Raw genomic sequence first — 18,933 nt, forward strand, 5'->3', positions numbered from 1 at the left:
AAAGGAAACTGAAGGTCACACTTTTCCTCATTGATCTTGCAATGTTTGTTAATTACTCTGTCACTGATGTGGCGAAGGATAATTAAACAGCTCTGTTTATATCTTATATGCATAATTATGTGCGCTGCCACTGAACTCGCAAAGACTAGAGAATGTGCCTCTCCAGAAGGGGAACGGACAGACGGAGATGAGCTTTGGCTGCATTATTAGCAGGAGGAGGAAAACACACGCACACACAAAAGAGGGAAAGTTTGATGGATTTGCAAAGTGCTCAGACGGGGGAGGTGTGATCTTTCTATCAAGAGATTCAGCCCAAGTGTGTGACAGATCTAGATCTCAGCAGGACGGGCCAACTCTACACTGGGGAATTTCATCAGCTTTGAGCTTCCATCCACACTTGGTACTTAAATGGCCCTGGATGTTGATCTGGAGACATTGGTCACTCCAGGAATGAAATAATTCATCCTGGGCTTCCCCCTGCACACACATACAGGCCACCAGTGCCTCTTGATAAATTCAGCCTGAGCCAAATCTGACCCTGAATTTCTCTGCGTCAGGAGTAAACTAAAATTCTAAAACTGCATGTAACCACGAGGGGGAAACACCCCTAGAAGGGGTAATGCACCAATCAGAATTCAGGCACTGGGGTGCTGGGGAGTAAGGGGCAGACAGGAGAGCCTGAGGGCTTGGGAATTCATCGATTCTCTGAGGAATGAGTATGGGTCCCTGACTGCAGCGAGAGCTACCACAGAGTACCGGGTGACCAGATGTCCCAATTTTATAGGGACAGTCCTGATATTCGAGACTTTGTCTTATACAGGTGCCTATTACCCTCCACCCCTGTCCCAATTTTTCACACTTGCTATCTGGTCAGTCTAACAGGGTATAAAGAGCAGGACAGAGCTTTTCACAAAGCACCTTACAAAGGACTGGAGTAAGATGGCATCACCCCGAAATCCTCGCCAGACAAGCAGAGGGGAGAACCTTGGAAGTGAGGAAAGAACCTGGATGTACAGTGTGTCTGTTATGTGGCTGGGTTTAATATCAATAGAGGGGATGTTGACAATAATAAATCAGTCAATCACAGAAAGAATGAAAGAAAGTTTTCTCTGTCAGGAGAAATCTGGTTTCTTCACAGAACTAAACAAAGCAGTGGAGGATTGTGGTGTCCAAGTCAGAGGTGTGTGTCACTGGGCCAGTGGCAGTGTTGCTCCTCTGGAGGAGAGGGCAGGGAGTCCTCTCTGAGGGTATGTCTACACTGCCCACGTTACAGCATGACCGCGGCAGTGCTGTGACATGGGCAGTATAGACACGCTTTATCGCCAGGGGAGACAGGGGCGGCTCTAGCAATTTGACCGCCCCAAGCACGGCGGCACGCCGCGGGGGGTGCTCTGGCAGTCGCTGGTCCCGTGGCTCCGATAGATCTCCCGCAGACGTGCCTGCGGAGGGTCCGCTGGTCCCGCGGCTCCGGTGGAGCATCCGCAGGCACGCCTGCGGGAGGTCCACCGGAGCCGCCTGCCGCCCTCCCGGCGACAGGCAGAGCGCCCCCTGCGGCATGCCGCCCCAAGCGCGCGCTTGGCGCGCTGGAGTCGGCCCTGAGGGGAGAGCTCTCTCAGTGATAAAAAAACCCACCCCGAATGAGTGGTGGTAGCTTTATCCAGCACCCGGTGATAAAGTGCTGTCTATACTGGCGCTTTTCAGCGCTAAAATTTTTGTCACTCAGGGCTGTGTGTTTTTCACACCCCGGAATGACTGAAGTTTTAGTGCTGAAAGTGGCAGTGTAGACACAGCCTTACACTCAGTTCTAATATCCCAGCTAATCTGCCCACACTGCAGCTCCTTCATTCACCTGGACTCTTTTCAAGGCTCACCTTAGATAAGAAGAAATAACAATAGCTTGTAAGTTACACCCAGAGCTGTTGCCTTCAATCTGCAAACATGGGCATAAACAAACACGCACAGCAGCCAAGCACTTGCATGGACACATGCAACCTACATGCACACACACAAAAACGTGTGCAGCATTCACACAAAAACACAGACACGCCACATATACATAAATGTGAACACATGCAACAAACATGTATGTGCACACGAACTTACAACAGACACAAATATCCTGAAGGCAGCGCGCGCGCACGCACACACACACCTTTCTGTTCATCCAAGCCTGTGGTCTAACCATCCATATTCCTTACACAAACCTGCCTGCCATATTCTGGGGAGCGCGCAGGCAAGTGTGTGTATAAATACACTGGCAGTCTCCTGGAGGTTCGGCTAGGAGAGCAGCTTGGGTCCTGCCCTCCATCGGGAAAGCTGAACATGAAATGTAGTGCCAAATGCCTTTATCGTCACCTAAATTATATACAGGGATCTGTGGGGCGGGGGATGGATCCAACTAGATAAAGGGGTCTGTGGGGTGGGAGCCACCTAGATAAAGAAATCTGGGATCCACCTAGATAAAGGAATCTAGGGGTGGGATCTGGGATCCACTCGTTGAAGGAATCCAGGGGTGGGATTTGGGATCTACCCAGATGAAAGAATCCCCAGAAGGGGTTCCAAGGCAGTGGAACTTTGTAAATCACAGAGCAGCCCGCCCACAGCAGTAGAGAACTTAGGGGCTCTGAAAATGCCGCTCACTCCTTTGCTCCGGTAGTCAAGCTTACCTAATGGACATAGGGCAACTGAGGTTACTCACACTGCCCTGCCTAAAATGCTGGTCTTGGGACTCCATTGTGAGGGATGGTAGATGGGGCAATGACTTACCTGAGGCAGCTCCTCCAGACAGCTTGGAGCCCGTCTGGCCGCTGGAAGGTCGGTAACTTTCATCCTTGGAGGCAGGCCCATCCGAATCCCTGTCGTCCGGGAAGCTGCCGTCTGCCTCGTCCCCATTATCTTCTTCATCGCTGCAGCCCTTGGGCTGTACCATGTAAACCCCTTCGGGGGGCACCTCCACGCTCTCGGTGGCCTTACATTCCTTGCCCTCTGCTCGGCCTAGCAGGGTCTCGTCATTGTACTCCCCGTTCACCCACTTCTCAATCACCTCCCTCCGCTTGTCCTCCTCTATCTTCTGAACACGGTTAAGTCCATCAGAAACCTTGGCCCCCAGCTCCTTGGTCTCAGGCTGGGGCGGTTCTTTGTTGCCGCTTTCCCGCTGGGGACCCTTGTCCAACCGCACCTGTTCCGATCCCCCATGATCGAAGACCACCTGGCGGCTGAGCTTGGCACAGATCGCATTTAGCTTCAGGCCGCCTTTGCGCTTGGCAGCCATCTTGGATTTTCCTGAGGTTGCGTCAGTGCATATACTTCTTTCAGCTGGAAAGAGACAGAGGGAGAAATATATCACATTAGAGGGAAAGCTCTGCCATTCAGAAACTCAAAGCCCATCTACAAACATCTGACCCCACCCAGCTGCCTTAAAACACAGCCAGACAGTGTTTACCCTCCGAAAGAAGGAACTGCCATGAACTCCCGATGCCTTGTGGAGGACCTGGGTCTCAGGGAGTGTAACGTGGAGTTCACCCACAGTCTTTCAGCAACACCACAGAGAGAGGCCTCCTTTAAAACACATCAGGCCGCATTCAGTCCTGATCTAAGTGCGTGTAATGCCACTGACTTCAGCGTGCAGCCACTTACGCCAGGACTGAATCTGGCCGAATGGGTCCCTGAATGTCGCAGGCAAAATTCACCTCTGGTATAATTGTGTAACCCACTGGTGAGTGTGTGTTACAGATCCCCCTGTGTGCCTGAGCCACAGAGGATACAAGTTGGATGCAGCCCTACCTAGGGAGCCTTGATTCTTTCTCTTAAGTTGTAGCTACTCAGGCTTCTAGCTCTGGAGGTCCCTAGTTCAATGCCTGGTGCATTGGCCAAGATGGCACTGTCACAACTGCACTGAAGCCAATGGAGTTACATCAGAGGTGTCTGTAGGAAAGACAGGGCTCCAAATTCTAGCCCCAGGGAATGCAAGCAACGCCCCCATTGGCCTCAGTGCAATTTACTGGTATCGTAAGGCAGGAAAATCAGATGGAAGGGGAAAGAAGGAGGAACAGTACTGGGGTTTAGTATCAGTCAGTAACACCCCTTCTCCACCTCACACACACACAGAGGAAATTCCGTCCTTATGCTTCTCTGCACAATCTTAGTTGGGGTTTGTCATTTTAATGTAGTTTACTCATATGTGACAGCTAGTCAAGGTGGAAACGGAGAGAAAAGAAGGGAGGAAGGACCTTAACTTCAAGGTGAGGGAATGTCTTGAACTGATCAGTCCCTACCACAAAGTCACTTGTATAATTAACAACTATTAACAAGATTTAATCCAATTAAAAGCAGCAAACTGCACAAAGAGAACATTAGGGCTGCGCGGTTGTTGTTGTTTTTGAGTGCCTTTAAGAGTGACCAGGCTAAGAAAGGGTTAAAGCTCCAAAGGCAGGAAAGGAGCGTGCAGCCTTCGCTCTCCCCCTGCGGTCACACACCTGTCCTCAAAACCAGACAGTGTCACCCACACCCTCACTTTCTGCACCCCAGCTGCTCTCTCGCCACACCTTGTCGTGGCCACTCTGCACGCTTGCAGTGCTCTTGCCATCCCCTCGATCCCTCTTCAGCCTCCTTGTGCTGTGATGCTCTTGCCGCTCCCTTGTTCTCTAGCTGTGCCTGCTGCACACTATTCACACACTCACTCTCTGAGCCCTCTCGACTCTGGGCCTGTATCTTCCCCTATCGTCCCTCTAGCCACACTCATTCTCTCATCCTGCTTATTCTCTCTGCTCCTCCCCCTTCGCTAGTACCAACCAGCCCTGCAAAGGCCAGTGTGAACACTCTCCATCCTTGCCCCTTGTCCTTGAGTCACACAAAGACTCGCCTGACGTCTCCTTTGGGCTCCTGAAGCCAGAAAGCACAGGCAACCCTCTCACTAGAACTCACACTTCTCTCCTAAGCCATGTGGGACTCTGGGAAAGGCACCCACAAAATGGCTAGGTGCCCACATAAGCCTGGGGTTTCATGCAGGCCAATAGATGTGAGTGCATTTCCAGGCCCTCCCTTTGACTTCATGTCCATCAGAGGGGCAAGGCAGAGGGGAGCCATCTCCTCCTCATCGCAGAGGACTGGCGCTTTCCATGCAATAACTCTGATGGCCAGCCCCGAAGATCCTGCTGCACAGAAGCGCTTAATCAGACCCCCTACGATGCACCCAGAAGCCATTGTGACAGCCCCTAATCCCATAACATGACAGCCCAATACAAACAGACTGAAACTTTAGACTCTGTCCGAGAGCCAGAGAGCGGCTGCTTAGCGTAAACTCCTGACAGCTTCAGACACAATCTCCTGTCAAGGAGTGTAAGAAAAATACACCTCCACCCCGCGACAAACATGTGTCAGCCTCCCCCACCCTCACACACACAGGGAGGCACAAATGCACACTGTGCCCTTATAATGGTGCATCCCCTTCTGCACCCAGCCCACCCACACACCCAAGCAAAACACGTATAATTCCCCCAATGCAGACACATGCATTCATAAATATACCCACATCTCTCACACACTCATGCACATCTGCATACACACACAGAGAGGGATATACATCTCCCCAGACCCATAAACTTACACACCCTGCTCACACTTACTCCTTACACGCTCACCCTCCACACACACACACACCATCCCCAAATGAACATAGGCCGAAACTGACAGGATTCAAAACCGCATACACCTGTGCACTTCTACACAGCCACCCATGCGTCCACCATCCACGTTTAGGACAGGAAGTGAAGAAGGATTCCATGCACTACTGGAACTACAGAGGGAATCTAAGGAGGCAGCAGGAACTGCTAATCACTCCAACTGGAATCAGGCCAGGACACTGAGGTTACGCCCGTATGCTTGGGAAAAGGGCCAGGGGAGCTTCATTGACTGCAGGTGGTTAGGACAGCATCTCCGGCAGCATGAGGTGCTCTGGCATGGGGCAAGGCACTCGGTCATCTATGACTTACCAGCACCACTCTCTCTAGCCATGCTTGGCAGTTCCCTACCTAAGTTCTCACGAGGCTAGTGAGACCAGACAAGTTCACAGCTGGAGGTAATGGGACAGCAGAGTATCAGCAGCCCCTAATTCCAGGGTTTAGGATGAAGGAGATTCTCCCCACTCTGCCGCTCCCCCTCCTTCCTACAGTCAGGGCAGGTCCCATTATTCTGGCCTGGAGGTGAGTAACCAAGTGCGCGCACCAGACGACAAATGAATCTATAAATATTTATTCAAAGGAAGAGGAGAACAGACGTTCGCGAGGCTGCACTTGCTGCGTATGTCGCAGCTCGAGGGAGCCTGCAACTCGTCTTCCCTTCCTGGCTGTGCCTCTCTCCATCTCACCCCTTGTGCCTCCACCCCACCAGCCTCTGCCCCACTTCACCCCCTGCCTCTGCCCCACCTCATCATCCCGTGGCTCTGCGCCATCCAACGGCTCTCTCTCTCCTCCCCTTGTATCTGTGGGGTCCTCTTGCAGATCACGTCTCCCCTTAATCCCCATCATGTTGCCCCCACGTCTGCTCCACCAACTATTTTGCCCTGCTCCACTCACACTTTCTGCCAGGCTTTTCGCCTTCCCCCGGTTCCCAGGAACCCTGTTATTCTGAAGGTGGCGACTGTGTCCTGGATTTCATGGCCCAGCACTGGAACATAGTCTGAACCTCTGTAACTGCCCTCAGCACCCCACAAAACCCACCCCAGCAGTTCTGCCAGAAACCCTTGAGCGCCGATGAGCTGTCAGGGGCCAAGCAGGGGCACTCTTTCCAATGCCAGGCCTACACACAGTGCCCTTCCATGTGGCAGTGGCCAGAGCAAGGGACCGGGAGACAGAACTTCTGGGCTCCATTGTCAGCCGGAGAGGACGAGGTGGGAAATGTGGTCTAATGGTCAACACAGGAGCTGGGAATCAGGATCCCTGGGTTCTATTGCCAGCTCTGTAGCTGACTCACTGTGTGAGCCTGTGCAAGTCACTTTGCCTCTTTGTGCCTCTGTTTCCCTGTCTGTACCATCGTGGGCTTCAACTGCCGCTCAACAGCCCTTTATAAGCACAACTGACTGCCCCTCTGCCCAGGCTGGGTCAAGGGTGCGGGAGGAGAGCGCACTCCCTAGGTCGTTGGCTTGTAAAGGCACGGACGCCTTAGGTGACCTTCAACCCACTGATGCTGAACTCTCTGCGCTTCCTTCATGCAGGCAGAGGGGGCGGAACTGAGCTGCTGAGCAAGGGATCCTCACTGGTCTCCTCTGCACAAGGGGTGGGTAGGTGGGTGGATTTTGGGAGCTAAGCAGAGTCTCCTCTCCCCCCACCCACACTCTGCCCCCACACACCACATCGCCCTGCGTCTCCATTGCACTGTTTAAAGATTCCTGGCTAAGTAAACATCCCCCTTTATTTTCTTCCCCCAAACAGAAATGTTTTGATTTCACATCAATCTGAGGAAGCCATTTATAACCCGAGCCTGTCACAGGGACTTTTCATCTCTGCCCAGGACAAACTCTCCCACATGCTCTATTTACACTGAGCACTTCCTCTGAAAACAATACTGCCGCGAGTGTATACCATGGCCCCGGGGTGGAGGAGATGCAGCCACCCCCTGCTCTGCCCTGAGACCTCCTACAGCACAAAGGGGGACCGGCCTGAAGAACAAGGAGCGCAAGTGGAGCATAGGGCCCTGGGGGAGGGGGGGTAGAACCTCCCTCTCAAGTTCACTGACCCCCCCCCACCACAACAGGACCCTCCATTATCCCCGTCCTGCTGCCACTGCACCCACCAGTCTAGCTGTTCCCTCTTAGCCGGCGAGGGCCCCGCGCTCATGGGGGGAGGGAGAAAGGGGCCCCAGATGGAAGCTGTGAGCTGCTGTCTGAGAGCACGGAGGGCCGCACCTCACTTGAAGGGAGGGAAAGCGAAGAGGGAGAGGCGGGAGGAAAGACTAAAGGGAAGAAGCCCCAAGAGTAACCTCACGGCGGTAAAGCTGCCTTTGCAGAATGGCACTTGCCTGTGTGGTGACCCTGCTGGAAACCTGCCGTCTCTGAGGAAGTGAACATCACATAGCAACTGAGTCCAGCACAGGGTCCCTGAATGGTCCTCACTCTGCCGAGCTGGCTCAGTCCTGCTCCCAGGGAGTCTGGGCTCCAGGATGTACTACTATTGTTGTTTGTATTCTGGAAGCACCTATAGGCCCCAAGTGAGATCAGGGCCCCATTGCGCTAGGTGCTGTACAAATGAAGCAAGACACAGTCCCAGCTCAGAGGAGCTTGCAATTGAAACAGATGTGTCAAAGTTCTACAGATGGGAACTGAGGCACAGAGAGATTAAGTGACTGGCCTAAAAATCACACAGGAGGCTTGTAGCACAGCCATAAACCGAACTCAGATCTCTTAAATCCCCATCCAAGGCCACCCTGCCTCTCACGACTGGACCCTTTGTTAACCGAAACCCACCCATGTCCTCCACCAGGCTGAGCACCAGGTCACTGCTGAGTCCCAGCTTTGAATGACGGCCAGCTGGAGTTCCCGGAGCCAGCTGAATCCAGAGCAAGATGGGGGAGGGAAGAGAAAACACTCCCCCACTCCATAATCCGAAAGGGCAGCCGGAGTTCCAAATAATCCACCGAGACGGGACAATTTCAGGCTGAAAGGACAACAGTGCAGGGAGTTCTAAGGGAGCAAAACCAAGGGGACAGCAAGGGAGCTCCGAGAAAGGCAACCTCTACCACAGGAGCTGCAATGGAGTCTCTGCCTCCCTCTCACCTGCCCCAGTACAGCCATAACTACACACACTCAGGCCTCTCTCTACACGCCTCCTGCCTTCCTTCAGAGCAGGACTCCTGGGTCCCCTCTCGCCCTGCTTTGAAGCCATTGTGTGCAGTGGAGTTACTCCCGCGTCAGTGAGAGGAGAATCCAGCCCTTATGATCCTGGTCTGGGGGGCAGGGGAAAAGGGGAGCCGAGGTGGTATAAAGAGGGACCAAGGTAGATAGGAGACACTCTGTCTGTATGGGGAGGGGGAGTGTGGATGCATAGAAGGAATACAGAGAGTCAGGGGTAGGATTGAGGTGGGAAATGGGGGATCCCCACTGAGAGGGAAGGACTGTGGCTGGGGAGAGAAATTCCAGCTCTGTGGGCAAGGACCAGGGTGGGAAAAGACTCTGGCTGAGGAGGGAGGGGATCAAGAGGATGGGGGCAGTTCTGGCTGTGGGGCAAGTAGGTTGTGGGGGGACAACTACAGGGAGGAGGTCCTGGCTGTGGGGTTAGGAAGAAAAGGGTATCCCAGGTGTGAGGAGGAGATTTTGGCTAGGGGGAGAGAAGGAGGAGTTTGTCCTGGCTTTGGGGAGGGGATGACGGGATTCTTGGCTATGGGGAGGGGGTTCTGGCTGTGGGGAGAGGATTAAGAGGGGGTCCTGACTGTGCGGAGGGGATTATGGGGTTCCTGGCTGTGGGGAGGGGGTTGTCTGTGGGGAGAGGATGAAGAGAATGTGCTGGCTGTGGGGAGGGGTTCTGGGCTGTGTGGAGGGAATTACAGGGTTCCTGTCTGTGGGGAGGGAGTTCTGGCTGTGGGAGGGGATGAGGAGGGGGTCCTGAGTGTGGGGAGGGAGTTCTGGCTGTGGGGAGGGGATGAGGAGGGGGTCCTGAGTGTGCGGAGGGAGTTCTGGCTGTGGGGAGGGGATGAGGAGGGGGCTCTGAGTGTGGGGATGGGGTTCTGGCTGTGGGAGGGGACGAGGAGAGGTTCCTGGCTGTGGGGAGGGGGTTCTGGCTGTGGGAGGGGATGAGGAGAGGTTCCTGGCTGTGGGGAGGGGGTTCTGGCTGTGGGAGGGGATGAGGAGAGGTTCCTGTCTGTGGGGAGGGGGTTCTGGCTGTGGGGAGGGGATGAGGAGAGGGTTCTGAGTGTGGGGAGGGGGTTCTGGCTGTGGGAGGGGATCCTGAGTGTGGGGAGGGGGTTCTGATTGTGGGGAGGGGATGAGGAGAGGTTCCTGGCTGTGGGGAGGGGGTTCTGATTGTGGGGAGGGGATGAGGAGAGGTTCCTGTCTGTGGGGATGGGGTTCTGGCTGTGGGGAGGGGATGAGGAAGGGGTTCTGAGTGTGGGGAGGGGGTTCTGGCTGTGGGAGGGGATGAGGAGAGGTTCCTGGCTGTGGGGAGGGGGTTCTGATTGTGGGGAGGGGATGAGGAGGGGGCTCTGACTGTGCGGAGGGAGTTCTGGCTGTGGGGAGGGGATGAGGAGGGGGCTCTGAGTGTGGGGAGGGGTTTCTGGCTGTGGGGAGGGGATGAGGAGAGGTTCCTGGCTGTGGGGAGGGGGTTCTGGCTGGGGGAAGAGGATAGAAAGGGGGCTCTGGCTTTGGAGCTGGGGTCTGGCAGTGGGAAGGGACTGTGAGGATTGTCACTTCAGAGGGCCGTGTACGTTGAACAGATGGAGCTTTCATATTCTTATTGAAGAGTTTTGAGCCCAGCTGAGCAGCTCCGTTCAGGAGGGAGGCCCCAGTGCCAGCTTTCCAGGAGCTGCGAGCTCTCATTCGATCAATTATTAATGGCGCTATTTGGGATGGGGGACACTGCACAGTCCTTTTCTTTTTTAACGGCTGTTATGCGAGCGTGAATGGAGATATTCCACACCACCAAGGAGCCCTGAGCAGGGAGGGCGGCGAGCCAAGCAAGAGCGGAGGATGCTGCACGCTGGGGCCTTTCACACTTGTGAGCTGCCTCAGACAGAGCCAAACCTTCACAGCCGTTCCCTGCTGGGTCTCCAGCATGGCATGCTTCCTCACAGCAGTGCCCTGCCACTGCCAACTGGGTCTCCGGAGTGGTGAGCTTCCTCACAGCAGTGCCCTGTCAGTGCCAACTGGGACACTAGCATGGCGTGCTTCCCCCACAGGAGTGCCCTGCTAATGCCAGCCAGACAGTTAGGGCAACAATTCCTGCATTATCCTAGGCAGGGCTACGGCGGAGGCAGCTGCGGCCCGTGCATGGCCCAGGATGTGTGAGAGCGGATTTAGTGTGTATATTTTCCCCTCTTCAGTTTATCAATAAAACATTTTATTGCTTTTAGCCCAGGAAATGACCTTGGATTAGTGGATGCTGTCTCTTCTGCCTGACCTTGGGGAGTTCACAATGGCTCTTTAACAGTCTCCTCTGCCCTGCTAGCATGGATCCCACCTGCGGGAGCGTGTGTGAGGCCGGGGAAAGCCCACGGTGTGGAAATCAGACCGAAAGGGCTCCAGGTCTGCCCTGTACAGGGCAGAGAGAGAGAGAGAGAACGGAAAGCCCTCCCCACAGCATGGCCTGCTGCACTCCCTGCTTCCCCCCAACCTCGGTGGTCCCCCACATGAACAGGAAGAGCTAAGGAAGGAGGAGCTCTTTGCCGCCAGGCCCTGCCAGAGGTGCCTCCCTGCACCCAGCCCAGCTCAGCCCTGTGCTGCTTGTCTTCCCCTGCCAGGCACTGACTGCTCAGCCCTGCGCTAGAACCTGCAACAGTGACTCTCTCTGCCTCTCCCTGCTGCGAGAGCCTGTCTCAACCCAGCTGCAGAGGGCTGGGAGAAAGGTCGTGGGCACAGTCTAGAGGGCTGGGCAGACAAACTGCTCTCCTGGCTTAGCCACAGGCGTTTCAGCACTGCCGAGTTAACCTGTTGTGTGCTGGTGGCAGCGATGGGGCAATGTGCAGGTGGCACTGCCTGGGCACTCTTACACAGAAGCCGGTATTCACTGGATGGGCACAGAAAACAGAGGAAGGAGTGAGAGAGAATCCGGCCCAGAGAGAGGAGTTTCCCTCCTTGCCCAGGGACAAGGGGAGACAGAGTGGGCTCCCCTCAAACATGCGAGCGCTTTCTATGCAAGCCATTTTGGGGGGGGGGTCTCACTCTTTTACCACCCCAGCAGCCCTGACCACTCTGATCCTCCTGACCACTCTGATCCTCCAAGGACCTTCTGCCAATACAACTCACCAACAGATCAACCCCCCAAACCCTCCTTGTCCCCACCAAAGCAGCCACATCAGATATGAATTGGATGAATTTTCACTAGAGAAACTTAATTACTGGGGGTCTTAGATAAATTTCCCGCCCACAGATAGTGGAAATTAGAAATAGGTAGGGTGAGCGCTAGGCTGTGAGCTGCCAGTGGAAGTGCCCCCCCCCCACACACAGGGCACAGCTCTCAGGACTGCATCAGGAAATACACTGCCAGGAAACCTTCCCTCCTGCCCTCCCCACCAACACACCCGTTCTGGCCCTCCCCACCCACTAACACACTTGCTCCCGCCCTCCCTTCCCGCCAACACACCCTCTCTGACTCTCCCTAGGCCACGCACCTTCTCTAACCCCACCCTCCCAGCAACACCCTCTCCATCTCTCCTGGCAACACACAGAAGGGTTCCTATCCCCTTCTGCAAAAACCTCCAACCTTCCCCTGCCCCATGTGACACACAGAGGCAAACCCCACTAGCAAGCTACCCACGCAGCCCTCTGGCTACACCCAGCGAGGGAGCCCTCCCCTCCTGGCTGTAGGCATGCACCTCCCTGCCCTGGCACCCAGGTACCCATTCTCTCCAGCCGTGCGCTCCTGAAGAGCGAGCCCTAAAGTGTTAACGGCGATTGGTGAAATGGCACAGCAGATTGCTACAATAAATAATTTACTGATATTTATAAATATTCAAATCAGCAGGCTTCAGAAATTGAAAGGGGGGGGGAGGCTGGCGAGCAGGGGCGTGTGGGGGGGTTACATTAATTCCCAGGCTCTCCAAATTCATTTGAGAGCCGTTTCTCATTTCAAACAAATATTAAATCTTTTGGCGTCAGGCCTTCAAAATAAAAAATAAATAAAAATAAAAACGCCGCCCTCTCCCTGGCTGATGCCTCACGCGCCTCCCAGCCATGCACCTGTGGCCCTGTGCCCTTGGACTTGCGGGCCTCAGGGATGGCATGTCAGCTTGCATTACCTGGGTGCCTGGTGTCCTGTTCACCAGCTACTGGAGAAAGAATCCCAGCCAGGACCAATCTCCTCCCACACCTGTAACAGGTCTTGCTACCATACACACCTGCCTAGTCAGGGATCCCCCAACCCTCCGCCCCCCTTTCAAGACCCTCTGCCTCATTGTTCAGTGGAGTATGAATTTTCTTAAGGAAGAAAGATCTAGTGATTAGAGCAGAGGACTCAAAGCCAGGCATACTAGGTTCCACCTCTGGGTCTGGAAGGGAACATGGCCTAGTGATTCACACAGGGAATTTGGAGCCAGGACTCCTGGGTTCCATTTCTTGCTTTGGAAAGGACTGTGGCCTAGTAATTTGAGCAGGGGACTGGGAGTCAGGACTCTTGGGCTCTCACTCACTGTGTGACTTTGGGCAGGTCGCTTCAGCCCTCTGTGACTCGGTTTCCTCACTTATAGGATGAGGATGATGATAATTATCCACGTGGCTCTATCTAATCAGCTGCAGTATTGTGAGAGCCCGGATGGGCAGCACGTTCAAAGCGCAGGATTGCTGTTGGGAAACGGAGTTACTTCCTCCCCTCACCTGATCAGCCTGGGGAACCCCTGGGCAGCCAAGAGTAAGGGCCCTGCATCTTCCCCCAAACTGCCCCATTGGTAAATGTGAGGCCCCAGCGTGGGGTGAATTTCCCCTGGATGAGTAATGGCTTTTCTAATGCACGGGCAGGCTGTCAGCTTCCCTACTCCCAGTGTTTTATGGGTTTAACTGAACGGCTCTGAACTCCCTGGTAAGAAATAAAGTTATCCCTCAGCGTCCCTTCTAAACATTTCACTCAGTGCAAACGGTGTTTAAGAAAAATGAGGACATATTTCTTCTTAAGGATGCAGTATCCCCCTTCAGAGGCCTAATTTATGCCATATATCACTGTCCAGGGAGAGAGAGGCAACACAGACCTCACACTGGGAGCTGGCCCCAGAACAGCCCAGACACAGACGCTCTTGCTGCCATGGTGCAACGAGCTGCAACGCAAAGTCCTTCGGAGACCAGAGACCTGGCTGACATGCAGCACAGCAGACCCACCCGCTAACACTCATCATTGCACTGCGTCCTCACCCTGCCTTGGCCTCCTTACACAGCACGGAGCTTCTCGCTCACACTGCACCGACCCCGTCACCCCTCATTGCACTGGTCCATTTTTGTGGCACTAGCTCTTCACAAGCCTTTCTCCAAACAACCGGCTCAAAGGATGATGAAAGTGGTTTAATCACAACGTTCAGCACCAATTCAGAATAAAACGCGCCCGAACCTTGCTCTGAGCAGGTTACTGGCCCAATCCGCCATGTGGTTTGGTCCTGTCTGCACCGTCTGCTGAATTATTTGTTTCTTGCTTCGTGGCACTGCGTTAGCTGTTACTATTCTGCTCACCTCCAAGTACTGGCTTGCCACTGTCCTGTCCACCTTTTCCCCCTCTGTCCCGCACATTACACTGGCATGTACTGCACAAGCTCTGGGTTTCCAGGGCACGAGAGGGACCCTTTCACAACATGCAGTTAACCTGTGGTACTCACTGAGGGAAGAAAAGGAGCAGAGGGAGAAAGAAGAGAGGGGGAAGTGGCAACGGAAGTTCTATCCCTTGTTCTGCCGCTGACCTGCTGCGGGACACTGGGTGAGGAGAGCCACTTCGCCACGCTGTGCCTCTGGTTCTCCTCCCACCCTCAGTCTAGTGAGTCTGTTCAGACTGTGAGCTATCTGGGGCAGAGACTTTCCCTCACTATGTGTATGGACAGCACCTAGCACCAGCGTCAAGGCCTCTAGGTGCTACTGAAATACAAATGATGATACAAGGAGGGAAAGTCAGAACAGTTTTAGAACTGGCTCGAGAGTCCTTTCTGTCCTGCAGCCACTTTCCAACTAACCCTTCAGTGCAGGGGCTCTTATGGAACATCTCTGAGGAAACCCAGTCTCCAGTGCAGGGGCTGGTTGTGAGAGCAGTCAGCAAGGTTTTCGCTGCTGACTGAGTCGGGGCTGCAGGGAGGCTGCTCCCAAGGCACCTTCTGCCTTACAGAGTTTTTCTTTCTTTTTAAAAAATAACAGAAAGCCGGGAGGATCTCCTTTTCTCATCTGGGTTCCCGTCCTTTCCTTATTTTTTATTATTATTATTTATTATTAATTATTATTATTTTAGTCCAGTTAAAAGGTTTGCCATCCAGACAAGTCTAAGTGGCCTCACTTAGCCTAAGTAACTCTATAAATCAGGCAGTGCTGTTAACATCTACATCACAATCCAGCCATCAATCTCCCCACAGGTCCTGAGGAAAACAAGGGGAAAGAGAGAGAGAGAGAGGAAGGCAGAGCAAAGGAGGAACAGTCAGGTCTGAGATCGCTGGCTGTGGCCCTTGGAAAGCTCTCTACAAAGTAGGCATGTTGTCAGGGTAACTAAATGCAAACACAGTATCTAACTTCACCTTTCCACACACACAGAGACAGAGCTCCTCAGGATGCTGCGTCTAGGAGACAGAGCGAGAACAGGGCTAAGGTGTGGGCCAGAGGAGCAAGTGCTTCCTGGCAAAGACAACGAGGGGCTGGGGCAGATCTGTAACCCCAGAAGACACCGAAGGGAAGATTCCAAAAGATCAGGGGGTGGGGGGCTAGTAAAGGACTCAAAGTATGATCAAGGGATCAGTGTGGGTGCAAGAGGCCAGTATGGGAGACAGTCCCTGACGACGATGAGGGATTAATGTTGGACGGAAGCCTGAGAAATGCTGAGGGACCGGTGCAGGGGGACCCCAACAAGCCCAGAGAGGGCTGAGACAGGACACCCTAACACAGACTGAGGGATCTGGAATGGAGGACAGAGAGAAAGACTGAGGGGTTGGTGTGGGGGCCACGAGAGATAGCAAGAGATCAGGATACCTCTAGAAAAAACTATGGGGAAGTGACACGATGGCTGTAGCAGGGAGCCATCGTGGGGGATCCCAAGCAATAAGGATGTGCAGAGACCCTGAGATAAGAGCTCTGGCAAACAGCTCCTTGATCTATTAAACTCAGGCCAGGTTTCCTCTCCCTTTCCTATTTCAACTCTGAGGATTTCCTTCCCGTGCTCTCCCTCCCCTGTGGCCAGCTCCCCAGGCACAGGAAAGCCCAGCAGCTCTGCCTGGCTCTGGAGGGCCAACAGGCTGCATCCACCCAGGCAGGAAACACCCACAGGAGGAAGGCCTGTATCCGAGGTGGCTTGGCCAAGCTGCTGGGAATTGCCTTGGAACAAGAAGGGCCCTGGGAATAGGAGAGAGAACGTGAACTTCCAGCATCACAGGACACAAGAAGAAAGATCTTTGGAGCAAGCCCAGGGAGCATGTCAGGCCTCCATCGCACGGAACCGCAATGGAGACACCCAGTCCGTCCCAATTCCTACAGGGTCTTCTGTGTGTGAAAAGCTGTGCCCCAGGACTGCCAAAGACTGCAGTGAGGGGCTCCAGCAGAGGGGAACTTCATGAAAACAGAGCTGTGTGGCAGCCTGTTGTTGGCAAGAGAGGCACAGGGCATGCGTGTGTGTGTGACTGCAGGTGTTGTGATGGGGACTAGCTGCCTCAGGGGACTGGCAGTGTGTTCTGGAACTCAGCTCTGTGGAGAATCGCTCCACGATGTTATTGGACATTGTCAGCAGCCTGGGTGAAATGAGTTCTCTCATGCAAGGCCTGATCCAGCCGCCACTGAAGTCAGTGGAAAGCTGCCCACTGACTTCAATTAGCTTTGGATCAAGTCCAAAGCCTCTACAATCTGTGGCACTAACTGGACTCTGGGTGAGCATTTTCAACAGGGAGGCCATGGGCTGAGTGGGCGATGGGAATGGACTCTCCCCTCACCCCTAAAAGGGGGCCCCTCAGGTCAAGTTTGAGGCAAGTCAGCAGGGTAACGTGGGGAAAGTTTGTACCTGGGCTGTCAAGCCAGCCCCTTTGCCCAGCACTAAAGTCACTAAGAGATCGCTGGGCACAGGGTCAGAAATTGCTCATTCTTGTGTCTTCTCTTCAGGGCTCTGGGGGAGAGGTCCTAAATCAGGGTGTTATCCCTATACTGGGGGCTCAACAGGAGCTGCATGATGGCGGGAAGATTAGATCATTCATGGCAGCTCAGCCTGTCCTTGAATCTTTCCTCAAAATCCCAGGCTGCAGTGTGTCACGTGTGGGACCTAGGCATGTGGGCATCTGGTCCATGGACATTCAAGTGGTGGCTAAGATCAGTGGTGGGATGGAGCAAGGGCGCAGAACTCACAGTGCATGATCCTTGGGAGAGGAGCGTGGGGTTCAGGTGTAGCAGCCTTGGGGCCTATCACCGCATGGAGTTCCCAGGAGTCCTCAAGGCCTGTAACCACATGGCAGCACTGGGGGGCCTGGGGCCTCTGAACTGCGTGGCAGCTCTGGCGCCCCTAACTTTGGTGCAGCAGAGCGATGAGTACGTTTGTCTGTCCTGTGTGGAAAAGGTTAATAGCTTTGCAAGAGGAAAGTGCCTGTTGGTGTAAACTAAATGGGTCATCCATGGGACTGTCCAACTCAGCAGTCCTGTCAAAGTCAGCAGTGAATGCGAAAGCCTCAGTGAACAGGGCTGTGGGGGGGGCTTACACCGGCACCCCTTGGGCTCAGACCCAGCCTAATTCTCTGTCTCGCCTTTTGCTGATGTTTCTTCTGGTCATTAGGGCTCATCTTCTTATTTACCCTGCCCCCTGAGCAGATCCATGTGCTACAGCCGTTCAGTTTAATTGCAAACACGTCAACGCTGGCACACACATGTTCACACACATGGTCATGCAGGTGCACAAACACATGCAGAGGCACACACGGCCATGCACACTGACACATGAAAGCACACACAAACACAGGCACAAAAGGCCGTGAAGATGAACATGTACAAACACAAGCAGAGGCACGCAAATGTGCACACGTACCTACACACGCACCAAAACATGATCAGAGATACACCCACACACATATATGGTACATACACATGCACTCAGGGGCATGCTTGTGCATGTATACACGCATAAAGCGGTGCATTCATACACTCCCCCCACAGAGGTGCACTCACACGTACATACACATACGTAGCCATGCATATACACACTTGTGCATATACACGCAGCACCATGCGTTCATACACACACAGGCAAAAGCACACTTGTGCACACACACAGAGCAGTATACATTCACACACATGTAACCATGCATATACACATTTGTGCATACACACGCAATTTATTACACATTCACACACACACATGCAGAAGCACACTTGTGAATAGACACACACACAGACTTTCAGCACAAGCTCACATGCGGAGAGCAATTTATTATGCAGCTCAGAGTGAGATTCTAGCGGGATCGTATCCGGACCCTACAGACAGACTTAGCTGCAGGGACAGACAAGTTCCCATCCCACCAAAGAGCCCCTCTTTCCCCCAATCCCTCTGCACCTCACACCTTAAGGCAAAGAGAGCATCGGAGAGTGTCTCTCTGGAGTTAGCGTCCCAGCGGAGTGTATACACCGGGCAGGGGAATCTCTCTCTCTTCCACTCGCATCTTTTCATGAACTCTATTTCTCTTTCCTTTCTGAAAACAACTGAGCTGTAAATACTGTTTAACCTTCTTCCCCCCTTCCCCCCTCCCCTCCACACTATAAAAACACAAATATGCCATAACTCAGCTGGCTCAGCCGCCGCGCCTCCAGCATGCCCTGCTCCAGGCCTCTCAGGAAGGTCATAACAAACGACTTTCCGATTCAGTGCTCCTGAAATAATTTTGTGTATTAAAACCTGAATCTGCACTTTCTGGACCGAAAGCCTCTCTTAATTATGGCAAGCGTCCTTGGGATGGACAGTGATCCTTCACTACAGCACCGCTAACCAACCGGAGAACCAGCAGGCTCCCCCCACTCCCCACCACCACCACCACCTCCTCCTCCCCGCTGCCCCCCCTCAACCAACCCACAGCCCCCCTCCCTCCCTTGCCCCCCCG

The 18,933-nt window shown here is 53.8% G+C and overlaps 1 protein-coding gene across 12 annotated transcripts in view; it reads right to left on the reverse strand.

Moving 5' to 3' along the window:
* The window catches only part of CASZ1 (castor zinc finger 1), a 394,551-nt gene that overhangs the window by 62,396 nt on the left and 313,222 nt on the right, over positions 1-18,933 (reverse strand). For 11 of the 12 annotated variants that reach the window (XM_044996148.1, XM_044996145.1, XM_044996152.1 and 8 more), the window contains one exon: positions 2,767-3,315. In XM_044996148.1, coding sequence (XP_044852083.1) covers positions 2,767-3,315 — 549 coding nt within the window. Of the gene's footprint in view, positions 1-2,766; positions 3,316-17,197; positions 17,547-18,933 lie in introns of those variants that run through there. The other variant, XM_044996143.1, reaches the window with a different exon arrangement.

This window comes from Mauremys mutica, chromosome 21 (assembly GCF_020497125.1).
Source record: "Mauremys mutica isolate MM-2020 ecotype Southern chromosome 21, ASM2049712v1, whole genome shotgun sequence".
Classification (NCBI taxonomy): domain Eukaryota; kingdom Metazoa; phylum Chordata; order Testudines; family Geoemydidae; genus Mauremys; species Mauremys mutica.